This window comes from Zalophus californianus, chromosome 10 (genome assembly GCF_009762305.2).
Source record: "Zalophus californianus isolate mZalCal1 chromosome 10, mZalCal1.pri.v2, whole genome shotgun sequence".
In the NCBI taxonomy this organism is placed as follows: Eukaryota; Metazoa; Chordata; class Mammalia; order Carnivora; family Otariidae; genus Zalophus; species Zalophus californianus.
In genome coordinates, this window is record NC_045604.1 from 28,453,991 (window position 1) to 28,480,473 (window position 26,483).

General features: G+C 43.1%; 3 protein-coding genes across 4 annotated transcripts in view; 1 reads left to right on the forward strand and 2 right to left on the reverse strand.

Moving 5' to 3' along the window:
• The window catches only part of LOC113931828 (arginyl aminopeptidase), a 36,188-nt gene extending 31,491 nt beyond the window's left edge, over positions 1–4,697 (reverse strand). The window contains exons 1-2 of the mRNA XM_027609922.1: positions 4,489–4,697; positions 2,791–2,908 (exon numbers count right to left, since the gene is read on the reverse strand). Coding sequence (XP_027465723.1) covers positions 2,791–2,908; positions 4,489–4,508 — 138 coding nt within the window. The 5' untranslated portion in view covers positions 4,509–4,697. The remainder of the gene's footprint in view (positions 1–2,790; positions 2,909–4,488) is intronic.
• An 80-nt stretch (positions 4,698–4,777) lies between these two features.
• Positions 4,778–16,689, reverse strand: TIMM17A (translocase of inner mitochondrial membrane 17A). The gene is made up of 6 exons (XM_027609919.2): positions 16,579–16,689; positions 13,167–13,266; positions 12,977–13,040; positions 9,212–9,340; positions 8,338–8,448; positions 4,778–5,520 (listed from the first exon to the last, which is right to left on the reverse strand). Exons 1-6 carry the CDS (start codon positions 16,602–16,604, stop codon positions 5,435–5,437), a joined length of 516 nt encoding a protein of 171 aa, XP_027465720.1. The 5' UTR covers positions 16,605–16,689; the 3' UTR covers positions 4,778–5,434.
• An 8,449-nt stretch (positions 16,690–25,138) lies between these two features.
• Positions 25,139–26,483, forward strand: part of LMOD1 (leiomodin 1) — a 40,304-nt gene continuing 38,959 nt past the window's right edge. The window contains exon 1 of one of the 2 annotated variants that reach the window (XM_027609744.1): positions 25,139–25,577. In XM_027609744.1, the coding sequence (XP_027465545.1) occupies positions 25,317–25,577 (261 nt within the window). In that variant the 5' untranslated portion in view covers positions 25,139–25,316. Of the gene's footprint in view, positions 25,578–26,345; positions 26,435–26,483 lie in introns of those variants that run through there. The other variant, XM_027609745.1, reaches the window with a different exon arrangement.

The following is a 26,483-nucleotide window of genomic DNA, read 5'->3' on the forward strand; positions in this document are numbered from 1 at the left end:
CCCCCAACAGGATGTACTGAGAAGGGCAGAGCTGTGTGTTGTCCTTTCCAATAATGCAGAACTTTGAGAAAACAATAGATAAACCTTCAAAATAACAGATTATTACTACTTCAAAATAACAGATTCCTTCAAAGTAACAGATTATTACTCCTCAAAAGTATCAAGGTCACAAACAAGGAAAGACTGAGATACTGTCACAAATTGGAAGAGATTAAGGAGTCCTGACAACTAATAGAATTTGTGATCATGCATTAGATCCTGAAACAGAAAAAGGATATTACAGGAAAAACTCATGAGATTCAAATAAAAAGTCTATAGTTTAGTTAACATAACCTAGGTGAATGCCTTAGTTTTGATAATTGTTTTATGGTTATGTAAGATGTTAACATAAAGGAAAGCTGTGTAAAAGGTATACTGAAACAATTTTTGCAATTTTTCTGTAAATCTAAAATTATCTCAAATTAAAATGATCAGTTAAAAATAAGGGGCGCCTGGGTGGCTCGGTCGTTAAGCGTCTGCCTTCAGCTCAGGTCATGATCCCAGGGTTCTAGGATCAAGCCCCGCATGGGGGTCCCTGCTCTGCGGAAAGTCTGCTTTTCCCTCTCCCACTCCCCCTGCTTGTGTTCCTTGTCTCGTTGTGTCTGTCAAATAAATAAATAAAGTCTTTAAAAAATAAAAAAAAAATAAGGGGCGCCTCAGTGGCTCAGTTGGTTAAGTGTCTGCCTTCAGCTCAGGTTATGATCCCAAGGTCCTGGAATGGAGCCCTACATAGGGCTTCCTGCTCAGTGGGGAGCCTGCTTCTCCTCCCTTTGCCCCCCACCAACCCCAGCTTGTGCTCTAATATATAAAATCTTATATACGTACATACATACATGGCAATGCCAAGAATCAAATTCAGGACCACAGCTAATTCTTGTGTAGAGGTAGGTGAATGAAATCAGGGAGCTATGCTCAAGACACTTCAAGTGCCTGAGGCAGGTTTCTTTCTTAGGCTATGTGGATGGTACATGGATATTTTTTAAAATTATGTTTATATGCCTGAAATAGCTCGTAACTTCTTTGAAAAGTTTCAGACTTTTAAACTGGGTACAGGCACATCTGCTTATAATTTATTCATTCATTCAATATTTAACAAGTACCTATTATAAAATGTATTCCTGTCCTTAAGAAATCCAATTTCGGCCTCTACTGAGACTCAGTCCTGCTTCTCCTGTGCTGGTTGTAGGCCAGTCTTTCTTACAGCTACTCTAGTCTGCCACTGTAGCAAGAAAAGCAGCCACGGACAGCACACACATGAAAGGATGTGGCTGTGTTCCAATGAGTTATTTACAAACATAGGCTACATGTAGCTTGCTGACCCACGATTAACAGACTGTAGAGAATTTAGACAGCTTTAACTAAAACTAACACACCATAGGGTGGAGCTATGACCATGCTTTCATACTTGGCAAACACTTCATATATGAAAACAAATGCACTTCCAATAGTAGATGCAGCTGTACCCACACGTCTTCCCAACTCACTCGGAAATGATTACATGCCAATTTCACACCAAGTGTCAGATACTCATCAAAAACAGGAGAAGCAGATGGGATCTTTAAGATGGGCATTTCAACCTTGAAACTGAGCAACTCACTCCATTATTCCAGAAAAGACCTTGGGAAACCCCCCTCTCTGCTTGTTTCTCCAAATATTTGATAATTAAAACAATTTGGTTATTTTAGCTTTTATTCTAAGCTCTACCTGAGTATACCAAAATTAATTTTAAAATATTTATTACAAACTTCAAGTCAATATTTTAAGATGTTTATTAAAATCTAAACCACCTAGTTTTCTATTATTTGCTAAACTAGGGGGAAAAAATCATAGAAACTAGGTGGCAGGTGTGTGGGTGTTTCCTGTAAAACTCCCCTGACGATCTCCTCCTACTGTGCTGGGTGTGACAACAGATAGGAAAAGGAAACCTAGCTCAATCCAAGCACTTCCAGTCACTACAGAAGGCACCGAGATGGGTCTTCGAAGACTACCAGGAATGACCCAGCAAAGAGGGGGGCAGGCAGAGGAAACAACACAGAAGCTGTTGTTATAAAACCCACCTGTGCCATGAACACCGCAGATGCTCGGTAGGGTTTCAAGCAGAAAAATAAAGGAATAAAGTTTGTTTTCCCCCTTTTACACCTTCTTTCTCTGGCTCCCATCTCTCAATAAGTTTGAACCACTGCCCTCAAGCCAGGCTCTAGCATGAAAGGTAGAAAAGCCTTTCCCCAACAACAAAGCCTCTCCTAACTGCAAAGTGTAAAGAGTAAGGAGAGTATCTATCAAGGAGGAGAGGCAGGAAGCCTGGGAAACATACTGGCAAGGTTTTACTCTATCCAGTGTCCTGCATATGGTGAAAATTTAAAACTCTCTTTGGGGCGCCTGGACAGCTTGGTCGGTTAAGTGTCTGATTCTTGATTTCTGCTTAGGTCATGATCTCAGGGTCATGAGATCAAGCCCCACATTGGGCTCTGTGCTGGGTGTGGAACCTGCTTAAGATTCTCCCTCTCCCTCTGCCCCTCCCTGCTCTAAAAATAATTTTAAAAATTATTCAAAAAGAACTGGTTTTCCATCTTTTTCAAACTTTTCTCTTCTACTCCACTCCTAATACCAGAAAATTCATCTGTAACCGAGGATTGCTTCAGATTTGCTGAGTTGAAGATACCAGAGTTAACCAATAAAATGGCAAAAACATACCAGCATCACATAAAACACAATCTTCAAAGAATCTGAACTCATAAGAAAGGAACTTACTTCCCAAACTGATATACCATTTAAGAGAAGGAATTTAGGAGATCTTGAGATCTGTATGCAATTCAACATGTTCTCAGCTTTGAATTTTCTTCCGATAGACATCTCCTTGTATTTGTGACTGAAAGTTAGAGTTAGAGACTTAAAAGCAAATCTCCAAAGACGATACACAAATGGCCAATAAGCACAGTATCATTTGTCATTAGGAGAGTGTAAATCAAACCCAATAGATAACACTTCACACATACTAGGATGGCTATAATTTTTTTTAAAAGGAAAATAAATGTGGCCAAGGAAGGATGTGGAGAATCTGGAACCCTTGTGCATTGCTGGGGGAACATAAAATGATGCAGTTGCTGTGGAAAAGTCTGGTGGTTCCTCACAAAGTTAAACATAGAAATACCATATGCCCCAGTCATCTACTCCTACGTATATATCCTAAAGAACTAACTGTAAGCAGGGACTAAGCCACGTTCGCAGCAGCATTATTCATAATAGTTAAAAGGTGAAAGCAACCCAAGTGTCCACCAATGGATGAATGGATAAATAAAATGTGGTGTATATATATATATATACACACAATGGAATATTTAATCAGCCATCAAAAGAAATGAAATTTTGGTATATGCTACAAAATAGATGGACCCTAGGGCACCTGGATGATTCAGTCAGTTAAGCTTCTGCCTTCGGCTCAGGTCATGATCCCAGGTTCCTGGGATCGAGTCCTATGTCAGGCCCCCTGCTCTGCAGGGAGTCCGCTTCTCCCTCTGCCCCTCCTCCCACTCGTTCTCTCAAATAAATAAATCAGATCTTTAAAAGAAATAGATGGCCCTTTAAACACTATGCTAAGTAAGACGAAGGACAAACACTGTATGATTCCACTTACAAGAGGGACCTTGTAGGCATTTTCAGAGACAGGAAGTAGAATTGTGCTTACCAGGGCTGGGGGGGGGTGGGGAGGGCAGAATGGAAAGTTATTGTTCAATGGATACAGAATTTATGTTGGTGATAATGAAAAAGTTTTGGATATACATAATTGTGATGATTATGCAACACTGGACTGTATTTAAATGCCAGCGAACTCTACACTTACGAATGGTTAAAATGATAAACAGTATTTTATTTTTTTTTAAAGATTTATTTATTTATTTATTTGAGAGAGAGAATGAGATAGAGAGTACATGAGAGGGGGGAGGGTTAGAGGGAGAAGCAGGCTCCTCGCTGAGCAGGGAGCCCAATGCGGGACTCGATCCCGGGACTCTAGGATCATGACCTGAGCCGAAGGCAGTCGCTTAACCAACTGAGCCACCCAGGCGACCCGATAAACAGTATTTTATATATATCTCACCAAACATAAAAAAGATGAAACCACAATTAGTAATTAAATGCTTACTATGTATATGGCATTGGGCCAAAAGAGAACTGTGTGTTCACCAGAGCTACATGAATTTGTTCTCCATCTCGCACAGATGTGGGCAAATGGGTAAGAGCATCATGCCTTCTGTAAGGCCACATGTCATTTCCAATACAAACAGTAAAATGGCCTATTCTGAAATGCTAATCCATTTTCCAGGCCCCATCAGACCCCAAAATACAGCCTTTATGAAGATTAGCTTCAGGGGACTTGGAACACATTAAAATCAGCATACATTTTATTTTCAAGCACACAATAAACACCAAACTTTTCCAGTGCTACTATACCGTGCATAAATTCTTCTCATATAGAATTGGAAGTTGTTTCTGGTGAAGTTGCTGAATGATCAAGAATTAAGACACAGGAGGGGCAGTTGGGTGGCTCAGTTGGTTGAGTGTCTGACTCTTGATTTCAGCTTGGGCCATGATTTCAGGGTCCTGGGATCGAGCCCCGAGTCGGGCTCCATGCTCAGCATGCAGTCAGCTTGGGATTCTCTCTCTCCTGCCCCTTACCCATCCCCCCGGCTCTAAATAAGTAAAATCTTGAGGAAAAAAAAAAAATCAAGACACAGGAGGCTCAAAGATAAAGGAAGTTTAACATCTGACATCTTCAAAACCAAGAAACAGCATATTTTCCTTTCAAAGTAAAGGATATTTTACCTCAGCCTTCAATTCATTAAGTATTTACTGTGCAATGATCCATGTTAACTCTCCATAATTCTTCTCATACTTAATTTACTTCAAGTGAGATGAGAGCCCAACTATAAAACATGCAATTTTCAACATACTTTGCATTATTTGAAGTATTCGAGGATGCAAAGTAGAACTGTACAATTTATCTTAAAAGAAAGAGCAAGTTCCAGGAGTTTTTTATTGTTTGGCTGACAACACAAAACCAGGCAGAGAGGTCCCCAAGGAAACGATGGTCACGCTTCATTGTTGTTTGCCCTTTGGTCCTTCACCTTCTAAGCGTTTATTATATTTTCTTTTAAAGATATCAGACATTTATTTTTATCACAAATGCAATCCAAGTGTGAGTAAATAAATGTATTACATTTAACATCTGCCCCCCCCCATGTTCCCTTAAATAGGAAAAAGAGCTAAGGTGTCTCTTCGGAGCCTATCTGGCCATAGCTGTCCCACCTATGGTTTTAAAAACAGACTGTAACTTATCTTCTGAGACTCCTTCTTGAACTACGGCTCATTCTGTTAAAGAAATCCTGGGAAAGAAGTCCTATTGATATTGTCGATAGTCTCCAAAAGGTGAGGATGGTAACTGGGCTGAAGGCAACTGAGAAGGGTCTTCAGCAAACTGAGGACCTGCAATTAAGAAAGAATCTTAAAAACCACCTGAATATTACACAATTAAATAGAACAGGACTTCGTAGAGAGTCAATCAATCAACTCAATAAAAATAACGTGCTACCCTAGAGCTGTCCCCTGAATTTCTACTGCCTAATTTTCATGAGTGCCTCCAAATTTGGTAAACATGACAGTCTGGCTTTCTTTATGCTCCAGAATGAACAGCTCTCAACTGTTATGCCAGGAAAGTCAGATGGATTAATTATAGCAAGAAGTGAATTCAAGTTTTTAAAGCAATTGCTGTAGCAAGCTGCTATAAAGATGGGAAAAAAATCTCACACTTCTTGACATATTTTTCAGTAGCTATTTAAAATTATTTTCACAAAGTTTAAGTACCTTAGTCATGTTTTAAGAGAAATCAGTAATCTGGTTTATACAACCAATTAGAGAATGAGTTCTGAAATGGGAAGATATCCCCTAGCTTGCTGTAGAACAAAGTCTTATAAAATTTAGTTTTCAAAGGATGGGAGGGCCTGTGAACTAAGAAAAAAATGTGGTTTTTGTTTTGGTTTTTTTTTTTTAAGATTTGAGAGAGAGAGAGCACGGACGGGAGAGGGTGTGAGTTGTGGCGGGGGTAAAGGGAGAGGGAGAGAGAAACTTGAGCAGACTCTGGGCTGAGCGTGCAGATGGACATGGGCTCAATATCACAATCCTGAAATCGAGACCTGAGCCAAAACCAACGTCGGATGCTTAACCGAATGAGCCACCCAGGCGTCCCAAAAAATATGGTTCTAAATTAAAAAAAAAAAAAAACTTTTATGCAAATAATCATAATTATTTTATTTTGGAAATAAAGTAATTTAGGGAAACTAAAGCAGACTAAAACATTAACTGTAAAGAAGAAAGAGGGCAGTGGTAAAATTCCCTGAAGCTTTCCAATGCTTCAAAATCCTGGGGTGCCTGGGTGGCTCAAGTCGTTAAGCGTCTGCCTCCGGCTCAGGTCATGATCCCAGGATCCTGGGATCGAACCCTGCATCGGGCTCCCTGCTCGGCGGGAAGCCTGCTTCTCCCTCTCCCACTCCCCCCTGCTTGTGTTCCTGCTCTCGCTGTCTCTGTCAAAAAAATAAATAAAATCTTAAAAAAAAAACAAAACAAAACCAATGCTTCAAAATCCAATGATACATTTTTTTTTTCCACTATAAAAGCATTATCTGTTCATTTCAGAAAACTAGAGAAGATACTGGGTAAAACAGGTAAACCAAAGATAACCATTATTACTTAGATATAATTTTACCTCATTTTTTCCATGGTTTTAAAAATATTTTCATGTCAGTTAATTATAAATATATGATTAACTCTTCAAAGATTTCCCCCAACACAGCTTTTCAGAAACACATCTCCTGTCTCAAATAAAATGCACTTCTTTTAAAGATTTCCTCTGAGGAAAAAAGGTTAAAGCAAAGTAACCTAGACTAATTTCTATAAGACAATGTAACTTGGGGCTCCTGGCTGGCTCAGTCAGTAGAGGATGAGACTCTTGATCTTGGGGTCATGAGTTCGAGCCCCCAGGCAAAGAACCTACTGAAAGAAAGGGGAAAAAAAAGAAATGAAAAGAAAGGAAGAAGGAAGGAAGGAAAATGGAACTGATGTTTTTGTTATGTTTCTGAATTTCTGAAAAAATGAAACTTTTCTGATGTTTTATGCGAAGACTTTCACACTAAAGTGATAAAAACTAAAAAGCAAAGTTAGAATGTGCCTATCATAACAGATTATTAACTCAAGAGTAATGATTAAAAAGCAGGAACAGAAAGTGAGAGGGTCCAAGAGGTCCCTAGATCATCCCCAGCATCTACTGAGCAGAGTGTTTCACAACTGTGCCAAAGAGACACTGAATCTCTTGCTAGGTGCCTCAGGGAAATCAAATCAAACTGGGAGCTATGATCTATTCCTAACTCTATGCTGAATCTTTTCCAAGCTCCAAAAATAATTCTCAACATGTGTCGCTATTCTATTTCCTTCCTCAAATGCCAGGTCAAATTTTTCCTACAAAATCCTCATGATTATCTTTTTGCTTCCTTCCAATGTCAAGGAATATTGGCCCTTTACAGACAACTGACGTTTTCTGCAGTTACCAGAAGGTGCACAATTTAACAGCTGTGCAAGATATTATATGACCATGATCACTTAGCCCACAATTTAACTTTTCCCTATATATCAGATAAAAGGAACAATTAGCAACAAATTATTTTACTAACTTCTCAAAAAAATTTTCTCTGCCATCCATAAAGTGACCCTCCCAAACACAGCCTCTTTCTACCACTCTATTTCATTCTCTTCGAAGCAAGCAACACAATCAAATCTCATTTATCTGTTAACATGTTAGTCAGTCTTCTCCCACCAGAATTTAAGCCCTTGTTCACCACTATATCACAGCATCTAAAACAGTGCCTGGCACATACATGTAAGTAAGAGGTTGTTGATGGACTACCATTATTGTTACACATCTGCAAGGACCTTTCTTCAAGCGCCTCTAAAATGACTGGCAATTTCTTAGAATAAGCACATGAGCGCTGACAAAACCTGAGAACTAAAAGAAAGATCAACAGCAAACCATCTAACCAAAGCATTTTGGTTACTGTGGCTAAACACAATAATCAAATCCACATCTACCTTTTCAAATACAACTAGGGGCTATTATTGTAATCCTCACGAACCATGGCAAATGTAGAAATCACAAACTACCACATTTTAGCAGAAAAGATAGGTTCTCTCTAAATATCAGGAGGCCATTCCAGTGTTTGAGCTATGGTAGTAGTAAGCAGGAAGAAGACTCACCATTGGGAAATTGTGCAGAGGCGAATCTTGTCAACAAGATACCAGCTCCTTCAATTAAAGCTAGGAGAATGCCACCCATCGCAGCTGACCCAACCATGGCCACCGGTCCATCTGAACACATTAATAATAAAGAGATTACCTTAATAGAAAACTAGTTTAATAGAAGACTTGGTAAAGGAAAGAGCTGTCCACATGGCTCCATGCTACCCTCATTCCCAGCCCTGGAATAAAACTGGCTCACTGGCTAAAACCAGGTGTCAACAAACTAAGGCCCACAGCTCAAATCCAGCTCACTGCCTGTTTATGTAAAGTTTTATTAGCACAATCATCCTCATTCATTTATATATAGTCTATGGCTGCTTTCATGTTACAATCATAGAGCTAAGTATTTGCTGACAAAGACCTCACAGCCCACAAAGTCTAAAATATTTACCATCTGGCCCTTTACAGAAAAAGTTTACTGATCCTTGGCCTAAACCACTAAACCCCCCAAAATTCTGGGTTGCTTTCTGTCCCAAAGATCCAGAAGATGGTTCTAAGCTCTTTATTCGTAACACTGCTATATGGCAGGTATGATTATTAACTCTAGAGTACCAATGAGGAAACTATGGCTGGCACAAAAAGTCTGGCAAAATGCCCAGTAACTTGAACTGCTCTTAACCACTGTATAGATCAGAACCCCATGCTCTCTCATTCTTAAACATTCCAAGTAAAAAGATACTTATTTTTCCCCCAAATCACCACATACATTCATGCTATGCTAAATTAAACAATCAATGCTCAGTTTTATTTATTACACATATCACTAAATTAAGACAGATAAGGTTTTCCAAAAAGGCTTGCTTTTACTAGTGTGTCTATAATGATTGCTTACTTCTTGCTGCCAGTATGGCTCCGGTTAAGGCACCACTTGTGATGGAGTTCCAGGGATCTTCTTTCCCTCTGACTTGAACCATACTGCAGTCAATCATGGAAAATAAACCTCCCCAAACTGCAAAGCTACCTATTTTATTTAAAAACAAAAGAAATTTCATTTTTTCATCTTACATTTAAAATATTATAGTCAAAAATAACTTTAAATAACAACACTATATTCTTAAAACTCTCACACTTCAAATACATGCAAACACAAGTTTGGATAAGCACTGAACAATCGGAATACTTATCTTTTCAATAAAGCGTAGGTTGTATTATCAGCTTGAAAATTAGCAATGGCCCAAAGCCTAAAAGAAATAAGCCAGGCCTAGAAGAGTCAGGCTAAACACATTCAAATCTCCCTTTCAGAACCAAGTATCTCTTTTTAAAAAGCAATAAACACAACAAAGCCACCCTGCTTCTTCCTTCCTTCTCCTTTTATAGCTCTACCTTACCTCTATTTTTTCTTTTCTTCATTAAGTGTCACTGAGCATATATATATATATATATATATATATATATATATATATATACACTCTGTAAAAATCACCAGGAAAGATACAAAAGAAATCCAGCTATCCTGGAATGTATTATAGGTGTAGGCCAATACACGCTAAAGTAGCTAATGGATGATACAAACAGTCAGAATTATGGAACAGCAAGGGGAGAGAAATTACCTATCCTCTCTTTCTAACCTTTATTCCTCCAGCATGAAACTAAAAACCACACTAAATCAAATTACTTGTCACTTAAACTCTTCCTAAACACAGTAACAATTTTGTGAAATAAGAAACACCCACAAATACACTTACAGAAGTACACACAAAATTTTAGACAACACCAAGATTTTAACTGTCAGCATCTCTGGATGATGTAACACATGACTTAATTTCTTCATGCCTGCTTTATTATCCAAATCCTCTATCATGAGTGCACACAACTTGCACTATATGAAGAGTTGTTATATTTATTATGATTAAAGAAGAAAAACTACCCAAAAGAGCGCTAGTCACTTTATTCTCTACCCTCTGAAATCTGAAAATAGTGGGGATATGTTAGTAAGGGCAATACCAAATGTCAGAACCAGATTGTCACCAGAATCCTTTTCCAGTTTTCACACTATCCATTAAATCTATTAGATATAACCAGCTGAAGTATAGCATAAGCCCTCATATCTAGTCCAATACTAGATATTACACACTACGTAAAAATAAACTAGTAAACTAGTTCTTTCCTCTAACTCAGTAATTCTATGTCCTGAGAGAGATCTGATGCCTCGGTGTATTTAGAATGTATATTAGAATTACCTGACTAAATTCCTCAAACAAGACTCTCCCAATACCTCACAAGAGTCTGAAACCTGCCCATTCTCCAAGAATAATTGCCAAAGTAAGCTATGGTTACTGATGAGAATGAGACTGTGTCCAAGCAGGGTGATGAGGCTGTCCACCAGAAGGCTGGCCCAGTGTGAGGAGCCAGAGCCAAAGCAGGGTAAGGAAGAGTCCTCAGCCTGGCATGGAGTTGAGTGTATCCATGTGGAAGGGCGGCCTGGTGTGGGGTGCCACAGCCCAAGCAGGACAAAGATGGAGGTATTCATATAAAAAGGGAGAAAGGAAGAATAAACCTTATACGGCTGGACTGCTGAGGTCCTGGTGTGAACTTATGATTTTCAACATGTACATATAAATACAGATATAAATTTGGGTAGATGTATTTATGTTGTGGTTAGTGTGTGTTTACATATATACATATATACTCCCAAGCTCTATTACAAAGAAGGCCCGGGAACAGCAACATCCCAATAGCAACGATACACTTTGCACCCAGATTTTGGATTCTAAATACCACTCTCAACTAAAAGGAACCAGAGCTCTATGGAGAAATGGCTGACTCTATGGCTAGGCAGGGAAAATACAAGATGAGCCTGGAGTGTCTTGTTCCAAAACGCAAAAGATGCCTGAAGAATAATGGGGCTGTGTCAAAAGCCCCCATGAAATTTTCTCTATGAAAATAGAAGGCTCTTCAGGACACAACTATGATTTTTCCATGTTGCCTGTCCCCTGGATTTTGACTAGAGAAGCTCAGTAAATGCTCACTGAATTAAATTGAAAATGTCATCCCAGTATTTTTAAAAAGCAAGACACCATAAAGATTTCTCAATAGTTTCCTTAAAAAAGCCAGTCCCAAGGATCTGAAATAAACAATCCCAATTCACTCATACCACAACTTAGTCTTCCTCTATTTCACCCTGTTTATTTTAGAATAGTTTTAGAGTTACAGAAAAGTTGTGAAGATAGCTCAGAATTCCCATATATCCCACATCCAGTTTCCCCAATTTCTAATATCTTACATTACCATGGTGCATTTGCACAATTAATGACCCAATATCAATACAGTATTAAGTAAAGTCCACACTTAACTCAGATTTCTTTAGTTTTTATGTCCTTCTGTTTCAGGATACCAAATTACATTTAGTGGTCATGTCTCCTTAAGCTCCTTAAGCGAGAGCCTGTGACACTACCTGATTGTTTTTTTATCCATTGAAAAAGTGTAATATGATAGAAGCAGCCTCTTACAAGACATATAAAAACCTGTGTGACTTCTGCATATATTGGGAGTTAAGGGTTTGGTGTGTGCTTTAATACTACTTATTCAACAAAGGAAAATCAGTCACTATTTACTTTCCAGGGGTATATAATTATTACAGAGGAAAGAAAAGGAAAAAGATATACCATCACTTCAGCCCTCACAGCTTCGATTTCCTCATCTGGAAAATGGGGATAATTATACACCTCTTGTGGTGGTGTGAGGATTAAAGTAATGCCATAAAACCCTTAGGAGAGTGCTTAGCACATAGCAAACACCCAATAAATGGCAGCTCTTAGCTAGGCTTCCAAAGAAAAATATGCTAAAAACAAAGACAGGACTATTCTGTCACACAAAATTACTAAGGAATGACTAAAAGTATTTAGTCTTTTTCATGTGTTCTACATGGTCTCTCCAACCTGACTCTATCTTTGTAAATGAATATAGCCTCCAAGCTTTTATTTATTTGAGAGCGAGAGAGAGAAAAAGAGAGAGCATGAGATGGGGGAGGGTCAGAGGGAGAAGCAGACTCCCCACTCAGCAGGGAGCCTAAAGCAGGGCTCGATCCTGGGACTCCTGGGACTCCGGGATCATGACCTGAGGTGAAGGCAAACACTTAACAGACTGAGCCACCCAGGCGCCCCACCTCCAAGTTTTTTTTATCATCTCTCTTCTCCCAACTTCTGAATAACCAAGTTTAAAAAGTATAATGAATTCTTTTCAAATTTTGCATTGACCTCTGCACAACATCCAAAACCTAACCTTGGAGAGGAGCCTGAGCAGCATCATCAGTTTCTCTCTCATGAAACCCAATCCTTCAGATCACATTCTCTTCAGCTTTATATTACCCCAGAAGCTATCACTCCTGACTCTCATAAACCTAAGCTTTAAACACACTGTCTTCCTTTTGGATAACAGGAAAAAACAAAAACAAAATACCACTGAGCACTTGAAGGACGGAGACAAAATTTTCAAATGAATGGATGCAGCAATTCCAGTTAACTTTCTCAATAAACCGTAAATCCAGAAGAATTTACAGAGACAGTAGTTTCTAACAAGCTCTTAGACTGAACTAAGCTTCATCTTCAAATAAACAAGAAAAGATATTCTGAAGTACAAATGGAAAAATTCTGCTTACCTCCCAACTGTGGAGCCCTGGTTTTAATAGCTGTCAAACTCCCCCGCAGTCTGTGGTTTACCCCCTATAAAGAAGCAATCAAAAATACAGTAGAAATACAATATATTTCCAGCTCACTGATAAGGCCACCAGTGATATTAGCAAATCCAGATTTCAAGTGATGATAAGACAAGACCATTCACCTACTTACCACTGGAGAATTGCGAAAACCTTTTATTGCTTGAAAGATTCCACCACCTATGGTACCCATCGTAAAGGCCCCACCACAATCATCGACAATTCGCCAAGGGCTAAGAACAGGGGAAAAAAAAAAAAAAGATGACTATTTCTCATTCATAAACCATAAAATTTTCTTTGCTAACACAGTAAGGGATGCAACAGATTCCAATGTAGGATCTACTGCAACCAATAAAATAAACATTTAGACAAAAGGATTCTGAACATATCTGTATCTATTTAGCTCCAAGCCATAAGGAATGGAACTGGCTTTAACTCCCTGCTAACAGTACTTAATTTTCATTTAATAATTAGCACATCTATGAACAGTTGGGCACAGAGCAAAAGTGAATCAACAACTATGCAGGAAATTACATTATAATCAATGCTGATCCAATCTCCCAGGGATCAAAGTAAGCTCTCCAGCTGCAATAAAATTTAAAGCTGAGACCTCCCAAGATGAAGATTCAACAGGGGCAGAGGGAGACCAATTTAAACAATTTTTAAAGTTTGAAATTCTTTCTGGGTTTACTGAGTCCCATTAGCACTTGGAACTTTAGTTTATATTAGGTCCAACCATTTAACACGCTGGAATACTCTAATCTCCAATAATTAGAGGTTATATTTGTAAACCCAGTTTCCAAAAGTAGCAACCTTATACAACACAATGAAATCTGAATAATGTGATCAGAACAGAACTACTTACTATTCTAGGAATCTGGCTTATGAAAAAGTCTGTGAATGGTTAATTCATTTTTTAAAAAAGATTTTTATTTATTTGTCAGAGAGAGAGAGAACAAGCAGGGAGAGCGGCAGCCAGAGGGAGAAGCAAGCTCGCCCCCGAGCAGGGAGCCTGATGTGGAACTTGATCCCAGGTGACCTGAGCCAAAGGCAGACGCTTAACCAACTGAGCCACCCCGGTGCCCTGGTTAAATTCATTTTAGACCCACTATAAATAAAAGCAATTTCTTTGATCTAGTCTCAAGGGTCAAATGCTACATAATGAACCTATGGGCAATCTACTTGTTCAAGTAAACTTGTGAATTCAGTGTAGTTGCTGCTGGAGAATTTGAATGAGTAATTTCTAACTTTGGTGGACAGGAATACAAAACCTTGCAGTGAAACATCATATTCTTTTTCAAGAATAATACAAATCAGGACCTTGTACAGAATGACTATCTCATGCAGCACATATTCCAACTGTCAGCAGGATGCTTTGGGGCCTTGCTAAACCAAGGCTTGCTTTTATGACCCTAAAAGCAAAATCAGCAACACCTGAGAGTTTATTAGACCTGCAGACTCACAACACTTTACCCAGGACCTACTGAACCAGAGTCTATAGTTCAACACGATCAAGTGACTTGATTTCACTTTAATAGCGTAAGAAGCAGTGCTTGAGATTAAAAAGGATTAGGAAATTGCTTTAAGATGGTAGAAACAGGTGGCGCCTGGTTGGCTCAGTCGTTAAGCGTCTGCCTTCGGCTCTGGTCATGATCCCAGAGCCCTGGGATCCAGCCCCGCATCGGGCTCCCTGCTCAGCAGGAAGCCTGCTTCTCCCTCTTCCACTCCCCCTGCTTGTGTTCCCTCTCTCGCTGTGTCTCTCTCTGTCAAATAAATAAATAAAAATCTTTAAATAAAAATAAAATAAAATGGTAGAAACACTAATAGGAAGTATAGAGAAAAGACAAAGGAGAATGAATTAGTGGCTCCCTGAGTGGTGGGCCAGTAACTTCAGAAGATCTACTCCAAATGATCTTATTAGTTGGGGATTAAAAAAATCTCTTTTGGGAGGGGGATTAAAAAATCTTAAAGAACAGCAGGATTCAGGGGCACCTGGGTGCTTCAGTCGTTAAGCATCCGCCTTCAGCTCGGATCATGATCCCAGGGTCCTGGGATTGAACCCCCAGTCGGGCTCCCTGGTCCGCGGGAAGCCTGCTTCTCCCTCTCCCACCCCCCCCCCCCGGCATGTACAGCATATGGTGTACATGTTTGGAGGCAGAGTGGTGTGGAGAGAGGAAAGGATTTTTATAGTCTGAGGTTGGAGGATTTGAGAAAATGCTCTTAACAGGACAGTACAGAAGATCAAAGCAGTTTTGACTAGGAAACTAACCAGACAACTGATTTGATTGTATTGCTTCAGGACATACACACTAAGAGAAAGCAAAGTAGTAGATAAAAACTCATTATTCTTATAACATCTTTAATTCAACCAAGTTAAAAAATTTACCCTCCTGCCAGCCTGTGTCATTATACTATATCCAACAGCAGCTGATAACAACAGTCTACGATGCGCTGAATTCTTCATATGTAAGCACAATTTAGGAAGAGATTTAATTATATTTGGTAATTTTAAAGAGCCATGAGGTGCTGAAACGCTCTGTATCCCATTTGAGTGATTTAAAAAAAAAGGGGGGGGCACAAAGCCGGTAACGTGGCTACTGCTGGCAAGGTAATAATATAAAGTCCTAGGCACTTTCACAAGTTGAGGATGACACTGGCTTTTGCTCTAACCCAATAAACAGGTGATTAATCCAAATAATAAGATTTGATTTCGCTCTTAAGACCCCCAGAAGCCTTAAATTTAGGCAACCTGAGACCTCTGACAGCAATTACCCATTTTATAACTATGTATGTGCCTGATTTACTCATGCTCTTACTCTTTGAACCTGTAAAGTGGTGAGCACAGAGACCTCACTCAAATACTGAAATACGTGATTTTCTGTTCATGGTTTCTCAAAGAACACATACTACTATCTCTATTTTCCAGATAATCCTCTGTCCCCCCACAGAGAATTCAAAGGATGAAAACGAGGCTCCTACCTACAGGTGCTTATCCACGCCCTAAAGGGGCGTAAAATCTCTTGTTCTATACATTTGAAATCCTTCGCCCTGGGGACACATGTCACCATATATCTTAAGATATATATATATATTAAGACACATGTCACAAATAATATCTTAAGAATGGCATCCCCCTCAGAGGCCCACTGTCCATTCCTCAACACAGGAACTGAGCAAAGCCGAGACATGGGGACGTGTCCAAGGTCACCTCAGCAGGCGGGATTATTACGGACCCCGCACAAGATCGACTACGCCCTGGGCTGGGAGCAGATTCCGAGGCTCCATCAAGCCCAAGCCCGGACCTCCTCATCCACCGCAAGGTCACCAGAGTGCCGGGTTGTTAGCGGAAAGGCTGCCACACGCGGCCCGGGGAGCACAGGGTTCAGAAGCAGACTGGCTGCTCTAGACGGCGCTGCCTATGGTTACCAAACCCACATCGACAAGCCTGCGACTGAGTTCAACTTGCACCTACGAGCACTGGACAGGGGAGGACGAGGACCACGGGCAGAGAGGCAGGAGAAAACAAGAACAGTGGTAAAGCTCACCAAGGTTCTCTCGCGTACTCCTCCATCTTGACTCCACCGGCGCGAGTGATGCCGGGCAAGTTGGGTGGAGGCTGACCCCAGCGGCGGAAGTGATCTCGAGAGGAGGGTGTTAAGGTCTATGTGGATTGGTTCACCGTTTCCTCCCGCAACCAATGGGAGCCTGGACTTCAGGGCAGCGTGGGGGGCGGGGCAGAGACGCTGCGTGGCAGAGGTGGCCCCGCCCAGGTCCTCGAAGGCTGCAGGTCTGGGCTTCGTGCGCCGGGAGCAACCCAATGGCAAGGAGTTCAAGTTACCGCGTCCCTGAAGGTTCCGTGGACTGACATAAACCTAGCATTATTCCGCTAGGGTTCACCAAATTTCCTAAATACATGTCTTTTTTTGTTTTTAGTACTTTGGCTGCTAGTTGGGAATTAATGTTAGCTAATTCGCGATGGTTCGTGAAACTTAACTAACTACACATAGCAGGAGAAGGATTAGAGCAGACAGTGTCATAGTCCTTATAGTCACAGTGCTTGGAATGTAATAGATGTTCGATAAATGCTTTTGAAGTGAACTTATCTGGGCCATCTTGAGTGCTGGGACCAATTTGGGGCCCTCAATTGAAGGACAACAGAACCACTTCTGGTCCACCCTTCAAAAGATCAGCAGAAAATGTGAGGGATGTTTAGCTCAGAAAAGAGGAGACCAAAGGGATGGGAACCCATCAACCTTTTTTAGCCTACAGTCAACAAAATCTCAGTCATGTGATGTCTGTTAAAAGAACTCTTCTCCATTCCTTTTGAGATTGACTTTAAAATATGTATATATTTAGGGCACCTGGGTGGCTCAGTAGGGTAAGGGTCTGCCTTTGGCACAGGTCGTGACCCCAGGGTCCTGGGATCGAGCCCCACATCAGGCTCCCTCCTCAGCAGGAAGTCTGCTTCTCCCTCTACACCTCCCCCTGCTCATGATCTCTTTCATTCTCTCTCTCAAATAAATAATTTTTAAAAATATGTATATATTTATTTTATGGAAAAAATTAGTGCAGTTCATAGGGAACTGCAGTGAAGAGCGAGATACCCACAAAATCTTGAAAATAAGATAAGCAGATAAACTGAACCTTCCACAGAACCGAAGATTGTCAGTAAAGTGTATCTGTATGTAAAAAGCACAGTTCGCACTAGTCATCTGATTTTTTTTTAAAGATTTTATTTATTTATTCCTGAGAGACAGAGAGAGAGAGAGAGAGAGAGAGAGAGAAGCAGAGGGAGAAACAGGCTCCCAAGGAGCAGGAAGCCCGATGCGGGACTCGATCCCAGGACCCTGGGATCATGACCTGAGCCGAAGGCAGACGCTTAACCATCTGAGCCACCCAGGCGCCCTAGTCATCTGATTTTTATGTGTAAAGTCCAAGAAGTCTTTTTTCGGAATGTGACTGTAATTAAGAACCTTTAAGTCTAATTAACTGCACAGGCTGAAGAGAGAATGTGGGAGATGGGAAACAAGAGGAGCCAGAGAGCAAGAATTTGATATTTAGTCAGCACCCCAGACCTAGTGCATATGAATATTTCAGTAACTACAGATTGGCATTTTCATGGGGCAAAGGTATTTTTTTCTGTTCTCACCAGGACCCAAGTGAAATATTTCTTAGTTCTAGCTACCTCCCTTTGCTCTTATTCCATATTCATTATGCAGTCTTCTGATTGTTATTTGGTTTCTGAATAGATTTTCCTTTGAGAATTCCCTGGCTTGTACTCAAAACTATTCTTGTCCACTTAGTTTATGCATCTGCCTCTTGTGAACTGGATTCTTTTGAATCAAATCAATCACCGGGGATGGTGATAATACTGAGTTTTTGAGTTTACAAAGCTGAGGGCCAGAATCTAGCTGGTTACCCAGCTCACTCCATTCCAGCAGTCCCTATCTGAAAGTCCCTCACTGTTCTGGGAGGCACTGCTCAGATGGCCAGCAAGTAGGCTTAGACTTCTCATTCCTCGCTTTCTTTTAACCGCAATAGATAACAGGGTGTAACATTTTTGGCTGGGTAGGGCCTTGGCCTTGGCCTTTGTTGGCTAGAGGGAGATGTCACCCATCCCTCAAAAATATCCATTTTCATCTGAGTGAAAAAACATCTTGGAAGAAAAGAACTAAGTAGTCTCCTCCTAGTGAGTCTGAAAGAAGTCTAAGGAACTGTCGTGGCCCTCAATGAAAGAATGGTGAAAGACATGGAGGAATGATGGAAGAAAGGGGGTCCTTGGGAGAAAAGTCACAATAAAGGTGAGGGGAGTTTGAACTGGTGATTCAACACAGCAGGGTATGTTGGTGAAAGTTAGTGTTCTGGGCCCCAATGGAGACTCTTGCTGGAACCCCCTGTGAACCAGGTCCTCTGGGTATTGCTTTGGGGAAAATAGCTCCATGTGTGAACTAAAAGAACTGTGACTCTGGGCCTATTTTGCTGTGGGCTTTCCCTATAAGGGGAAAGGGAGGTGAGATCAAGGTGAGGAACAAGGTGAAGAAAGGGAAATCATCCCTCATGCCTCAGGGAACCACCTGGATGGATGAGCTCTAGGAAGAAGCCAAGTATGGCAGTGGCACTGGTACCTTCTTTCCCACTCTAAGGTAATTATCCACCCCTGCCACGCCACCACCCCCCCCCCAGTTAGCTTTTATTCATCTTCCGCTCTTGGACAGTTAGGCCATTCTTTGGGGAGGGGCCACTGATCAAGCCTAAGATTGGCAAGAGATGACCATCTGATAGATATCAAGGGTGCGCAGGTAATGCTGAACCAAGAGAGAAACTAGAGGGATTATAATTCAAGTTAATTATAAGACCCTTTCTCTGTGCTCAGGATTGTCCTTAGTTTTATGATGAGGGTGGAGAGAGTACAAAAAATATTGGTATGGTTGCTACCCTCAGCGTCCTCAAAATGTACTTGGGGAGAACGAATGCACTCTTGAGAAACACATCAACTTTATAAAATTGCCAAAATGTGTGACATAGAACATGGTAAGTCCTAGAGGCACTGAGAGGAGAGAGGGCGCCCTGGGGGCCTGAGTGTGCTCACAAAATGTACATGATAAACTTGCATTTAAGCCACGGCCTGAAGAATGGTCAGATTTTGATCGGTGGAGAGGAGAAAGTCAGACATTAGAGATAGAGGGAATGACAGCAACAAAGGTGGGGGCAGGAAGGAACACGGTGTTGTCGCTGGGTGGGTTGCTGGTCCCACAGGAGAGTAGAAAGACTAAAGCAGTGAGAGCAAAGCTCTATCAAGTGATAAATTTCTAGGGCAGAAGGCGTGGAGAATGACTGAGAAGCAAGACTGGAGGAGTAAGCTGTGTCAGGAGGTGGTTCTTCATGGAGCTCTCATGTGTCTACACATCTAAGCATTAAGAACTAACTTCCTTCAGGTTCTCTTTACAAGAATGTTTATAGAAGCCAATGGCCTTGGATGGGACACCTGGGCGGCTCAGTTGGTTAAGCATCTGCCTTTGGCTCAGGTCACGATCCCAGGGTCCTGGGATCGAGTCCTGCATTGAGCTCTTTGCTCAGCAAGGAACCTGCTTCTCCCTCTGCCTGCCGCTTCCCCTGCGTGTGTGCTCATTATCTCTCTCTCTGACAAATAAATAAATAAAATCTTAAAAAACAACAAGAAGAAGAAGAAGCAGCCACTGCCAATGGCCTTGGAAAGCTAGAGACAGGGACTTCCCCTGGAGCAGATTTAATTACAGGATAGTAAAGGCAGAGATGTCTCCCTTCTGTCCTTGGACCACATTTGTTGCCCTTCCAGGGTAATGGAGATATATTAGAGTTTTATCTCCTGTATTAATATAACTAAAGGATTTCATTCTAGAAGGATACAGTGAGGTCATAGGGTAAGGAAGAGGCCTGAAATAGCTTCTGTGGGAGCGTGCAAGAGAATAAACCACAAATGAGTAAAAGAACCAAGAATGCTTCTTTCTACACAGACCCAACCTATGGAGGAAGGGGGATGGCCATTTTCAGAATCTGCCCCTCCCAACCACTCAGTACCTTCGAGGGTCCTGGACCTACATAGGTTGAGCTCCATTGAGCCAGAGGCTGTGGGAGTCCCAAAGAGTTTTGTCTACCAAGAGGTCACAGGCCATGTATGCGGCTCCAAACCTCCCAGTCCTGCCTGGTCCAGTCTGTGAGACACTCAAATTGGTATGGACAAACGACGCCTGCACCACAGCTGACTTTTGGGTCTAGGGATGCAGTCTGTACCTGGCGCCTCTTTGGTGGGCAGAGAGGTTTTAGTCAGGGTGAGGGTGGGGGAGGTAATCTCTTGTGTCTACTCTCCTGCCCTCCCCCTTGCTCTCCTTCCGGGGGGACATCAGTCTGGCCTGTGCTGCCTCAGAGCTCCCTCTAACCATGTCCACGCACCTCAGGAGTGCTGGGCCAGGCCAGTGGCTTCTTTCCAGAGACAAAGTCTGCTGCTCTCGAGAAACTTCCAGCTTCCCCCTCAAGAAGAGAACCAGGGTGATTCTATACAGACTAACAATATATTGAGTGCTCGTAATGTGTCTGATGCTGTGATGCACTTAGCATGCATTATCTTATTTAATCTATTTAATAACTCCATAACCCTGTGCAGTAGGTACTTTTTTTTCCCCTTCAGGTAGGTACTTTTAATGTCCTCCTGTTCCACTTGGGGCCCATAAGGCTAAGAGAGGCCAAGTAACGTACTCAAGGTTGCACATCTCAGATTTGAGCCCACGTCATTTGACTCCTGAGCTTGTGTTCTTATCTGCTATCCTATACTGCCACCCTAGATTCCTGAAAATGTGCCTTTCCTGGTCATCCAGCCCAAGTAAGAACCACCCTAAGCATTAGTTAAATTGGTTCTGGTTCCCTATGCCCAACCCCCCCACCACATATTTGGCTATGAGATTGGGGTCTCTCTTTCCTCCTTTCTCTCCTTTCTCTCCCCTTCATTCTAGCACAAAATTTTTCTTGCGGAGGGGGGCTAGGCCATGCCAGAATCCCCTGACAATCAGGATGTATTTGTTTCAGGTGGAAGTGGATTCTGAGCTTGGATAATTATTGCCCCCTACAGAGTCAGGGGCAGTGGTCCCTCACTGCAGGGGCTGGAGGAGACTGTACTCATGGGCTCTGTGGTTCTGAATCTTCCAGAGCCCACTGTGATGCCTTTCAAGGGAAGACTTTCAGAGTCTGTGAGCCCACAGTCCCTTGGGCCCTAGGGAGCAAAAACTTCAGACTGAGTCCTATCAGAAGACCCCTGTTTGGAATTGCGGGACCTGAGGCAGAGAAGATGCAGGGGTTTGTGTGCGGAAACATTGGTTAGGAGGCCATGAGTCCCTCCTTGAAGTTTGGAAGCTGTGGGTTTATTTTCTGAGTGTGTTCCTTGAGCAGAGACCACAGGACCCAGAGAGACGGCCACTGAGACCAGATGGTACAAAGCGTGCCCGGGGGGCTGAAGGCGGTTATTTGCACTCAGGCCCTGATTGCTCTTTGGGAGGAGGGAACATCATTGGCAAAAAGCCTAAGAAAGCAAAATCCTTGGAGGCCGGAAAGAGAGATGCTTTTAGTGGATTGGGGACTAGAGGTTGGCCAAGGTGGCTCCAGAGCCAGGGATTCCAGGAGATGATGCCTCTTCCAGAAAACTCCTGCTGGGCAAGAGTGAGAGTGAAGACTGAGTTACCCAAGGTGGGGCCGGAGTAGGGGTGGGGTTGGGCTAGAGGCTTGTTGACAGGTATAGGAAGCGTCCTTTCCACCCAATATCAGACTAAAGCCCATCTCAGGGTAGCTCAAGCCCTTTGCTAGACTCTCTGGGCTGCCCACCCTGACTGCTCCCTACAAAATTATTGCGTCTTCGGTTGGACTCTTTAACAATTGCTTCCACCTGTCTTGCTTCACTTTGCCTTATAGTATAATTAGGTTTTGCCCCATGAATTATACATTTTAAAGAGAATAAGCAGATTGTAATTATTTTTGTACTCTCACCCTATAGTGCCTGGTAGGCTATGTATACGTAGCAGTATCTGAGTAATGCTTGAATGAATGAATGCGTGAGAACCAGGTGAGGGTGTGTGTGTGTGTGTGTGTGTGTGTGTGTGTGTGTGTGTGTGTGTGTGTTAAAGGTAGTTACTGCTGAAGGCAAGAAAAAGATGAGAGAAGAGGTGGGATGGGGAGAAAAGAACCCGGGAAGCGAGTAAATAAATAATTGTAAATCACTGTAAAAAGTTATGATAATTGCTAATAATTATTGTGCGTTTACCATATATCAGGTATAGCAACTAACTGTCTCATGGGTATGTTTGAACCTGATGTTCACAACAGTCTTACAAGGTTGGTACCAGTGCTGTCCTTGTTTTTTTTTTTTTTTAAGATTTTATTTATTTATTTGAGAGCGAGAGAATGAGAGACAGCACGAGAGGGAAGAGGGTCAGAGGGAGATGCAGACTCCCTGCTGAGCAGGGAGCCCGATGTGGGACTCGATCCCGGGACTCCAGGATCATGACCTGAGCCGAAGGCAGTCGCTTAACCAACTGAGCCACCCAGGCGCCCAGTGCTGTCCTTGTTTTACAGGTGATGAAGCCACGTCTCAGCCACATGACCGGTGAGTAGCAATACCTCAGGGCTTTTGGCCTGGAGAGTCCAGGCTGAACTAGGAAACCAGCTTGCTCTCCAGCCTCCCCTGTTGTTCTTCCTTATGGCCCCTGGACTTCTCTTTTGAGGCCTTTTGTAGGCCTTTAATTTTTTTTTTTAAGATTTTATTTATTTATTTGACAGAGAGAGAGAGATAGCGACAGCAGGAACACAAGCAGGGGGAGTGGGAGAGGGAGAAGCAGGCTTCCCAAGGAACAGGGAGCCTGATGCGGGGCTCAATCCCAGGACCCTGGGATCATGACCTGAGCCGAAGGCAGACGCTTAACGACTGAGCCACCCAGGTGCCCAGCTTTTAATTTTTTAATGACTTCTTTGAAATTATTTATTTATTAACTATCTTCACTGATGGAAAGTAAGCTGCAAGAAGGTAGGGATCTCTCTTTTCTTTTCTTTTCTTTTTTCTTTTCTTTAGTAGTTTCCACACCCAACATGGGGCTTGAACTCACGACCCTGAGATTAAGAATCAGATGCTCTGCCAAGCAAGCCAGCCAGGCACCCCAATTTTCTATCTTTAGTTACATGCCTTGCCCTTAGAACTGCACCTGACACATAGTAAGCACTCAGTAAATACATGCTTCCCAACTCACCGACAGAATGACGACTGCCTTTTAAAAATGACAGCCCCCAGGATTCTGTCAGCCCATCTTCCACCCTGCCTCTCAGGTTTACCTGCCTCACCTCTGCACTCTAGTCCTGCCCGTCGGTGCCATCCCCTCCTCAGCCTTAACCTAAAGCTGGACTCGTGGGCATTAAATGCAGGGCCAAGTTTTTGTCCCAGACGATCCGTGGACTCAGCAAATGCTGATCAGGTGACTGTCTCTCTCTGGCTTAGGATGGAAAGACGCCAGGAAAGATCGAAGCATCTACCCTGATGGGTTACACCAGGGCTTCTAGAAGGGATTTTGTGGCAGGAGGGAGGGGGGGAAGGAGATTGAGTGTCTCTGTGACTTGTGCAGGCAGCATGATGGATGAGCAGTGGAAAGCCCTTTTATGAAACATGCCAGGCCCTCTGCAATAGTATCCCTCCCAACAGCCCAGAATTATATTTCCCTGAAGACACACTCAGTTGTGCTCTGGATTTATATGTGGGTGGCAACCTCCTGGCTCCTCCTCGGCCCTCCCGAAGGAGGTCTGTCTACAGATCCCCCAGCAGAGGAAGCAGCAGATGAGAACGGAGGGAGGTTTGAACCCTCTTCCCAAGAGCCTTGGTGCTTCCTGGAAATGGACAGTCCTTTAAGAGTTCCCTGACTTGTGCGGGTCATACTTTCTCCCCAGCCTACCAGTTTTCAGTTTGGGTACACAGTGAAGATTTATTTTCTCTCTCTCTCTCTCTCAAAAAGTGGCTGAGCCTCTGATGCTCGGCACTCAGGTTCTCCTGTGCAGAGAGAATGGGTGGGCGGGTAGTTTGGAGTATCTGGAATCATGTATCTCTCCCGTGGCTGTAAACAACCGGGAGTCCCCCAGCACATTACCAAATACAGTAGAAAGGAGTCAGTGGACCACGCACCGACCCTGGCAACATCCAGCCGGGATGCAGAAGTCAGATATGTGCTTGAGCAGGGCATGCTTGGAGTTGGCCTGTTCCTGACTGCCCCACCCCCCACCCCCATGGCCCCGTCTCTGCTTTTCTGGCTCTCCTGTGGCTCTGATCAGCTTCTTCCAGCCTCTACATTTTTGTATCTTTTTCTCATTGCGTGGCCCCCTTGTCTTTAAAAGGCTAAATGCTCTGTACTAAATTTGGTCACACAGAGCTCCAAGATTCCCTGGAATGTCCTCAAGTTTCAAACAGTTCTGACAGCGAGGCAGGCCCGCCCCCTGTGTGGGGATTGGCTTCTCCTTTCAGGGCCAGGCTGTTGTCAAGTCTTATTGGCCGCCGGTTAGACCAGCCAGGGTCCACTAGCCCTGGGCTTGGGAGCTAGCTTGCAGTTAACACTTGGGCACCTGTGGCTCTGCAGGGCAGGGCAGCGGAGTCACGTCCTCAATCAGCTGGGGGTCTGCTCCCAAGCCCACTCTGCTCCACCCAGACTAGCTTGTGCCCCCCCCCACCCAGGACTCCCGTAGCCCCCCCCCCCCCGCCCCCGCAAGAGCCACAGCTCACTTTGCCAAGATGTCCAAGGTAGCCAAGTATCGCCGGCAGGTGAGTGAAGACCCCGACATCGACAGCCTGCTGTCCACCCTGTCTCCCGAGGAGATGGAGGAGCTAGAGAAGGAGCTGGATGTGGTGGATCCGGACGGGAGCATTCCCGTGGGCCTGCGGCAGAGAAACCAAACGGAGAAGCAGTCCGTGGGCACGTACAACCGGGAAGCCATGCTCAACTTCTGTGAAAAGGAGACCAAGAAACTTATTCAGAGGGAGATGTGCGTGGATGTGAGTGAGCAATATGCTAGAGGGAAGGGGGGAGGGCAGGGAGGGGAGGGAGACCCGAACTCGTGACTAGGATGCTTCTCTCCTCAGAGGAAAAGGTCTCGTTGGCAAAAGATGAAACGCTTCAGAACCAATTACCATCTGCTGAGCGGGCAGTGTGAACCTCTTACCCCTAATTTCTGTTACAAAGCACAAGCTGGCTCTGTCGGGAGAACTCAGCATCCCACAGTGGCAGATAGGGCTGCTAGAATGGGAGCTGGAGAATGCCTTTGAAGCGTTCATTGTCAAGTTGATTCTGTACTTGTCCCCCCTGCGCTTTTTTTCCCCTGCACACTCATTTCACCCATTGTGGGGAGGAGGTAGAGGATAGAATGATGCTTGCAGTCTCTTGGCAGCCACCCCAGAAAAGAAAGTCAGGCCTCCTTGCAGAACTGCTCATTTTGAAGCCCTCTGGCCCTGTGGGCACCTCGTGGCACGCGGACCATTTGAGGAGGCTCAGGGGCAGATGGGCTTCCCAAAGGAATGGGAGTCAGGGGTCAGGGGTCTGTGAGGTGGAAAATGCATCTTCACCTGATGGCTTCAGTTTCCCTCCCAGGGAAGCTGGGGTTTGCACTTCCTAGAGGAGCATCTTGAGGGAGTATCCCCTCCTTTTGGTCATACAAGCCAGCAAGGTCCCTTTGCTAGGGGGATAAAGATAGTTCCCAGCAGGGTTTTGCCTTGAGGAGGGGACAGAGGAGGGGCCAGTCAAGGAGGGCCATTTTGGAAACATCTGCTGACTTCTAGGATGGGCTTAAGCAAGACCTGCTTTTTGTTTTCCTGGCTTGGCATGGAGGAGTCCTTTATTCATCATGTGTTCATATGTGAGTTTTCTTGGGACAAACTAGGCTAGCCTCCACCTGAGCGTGACTC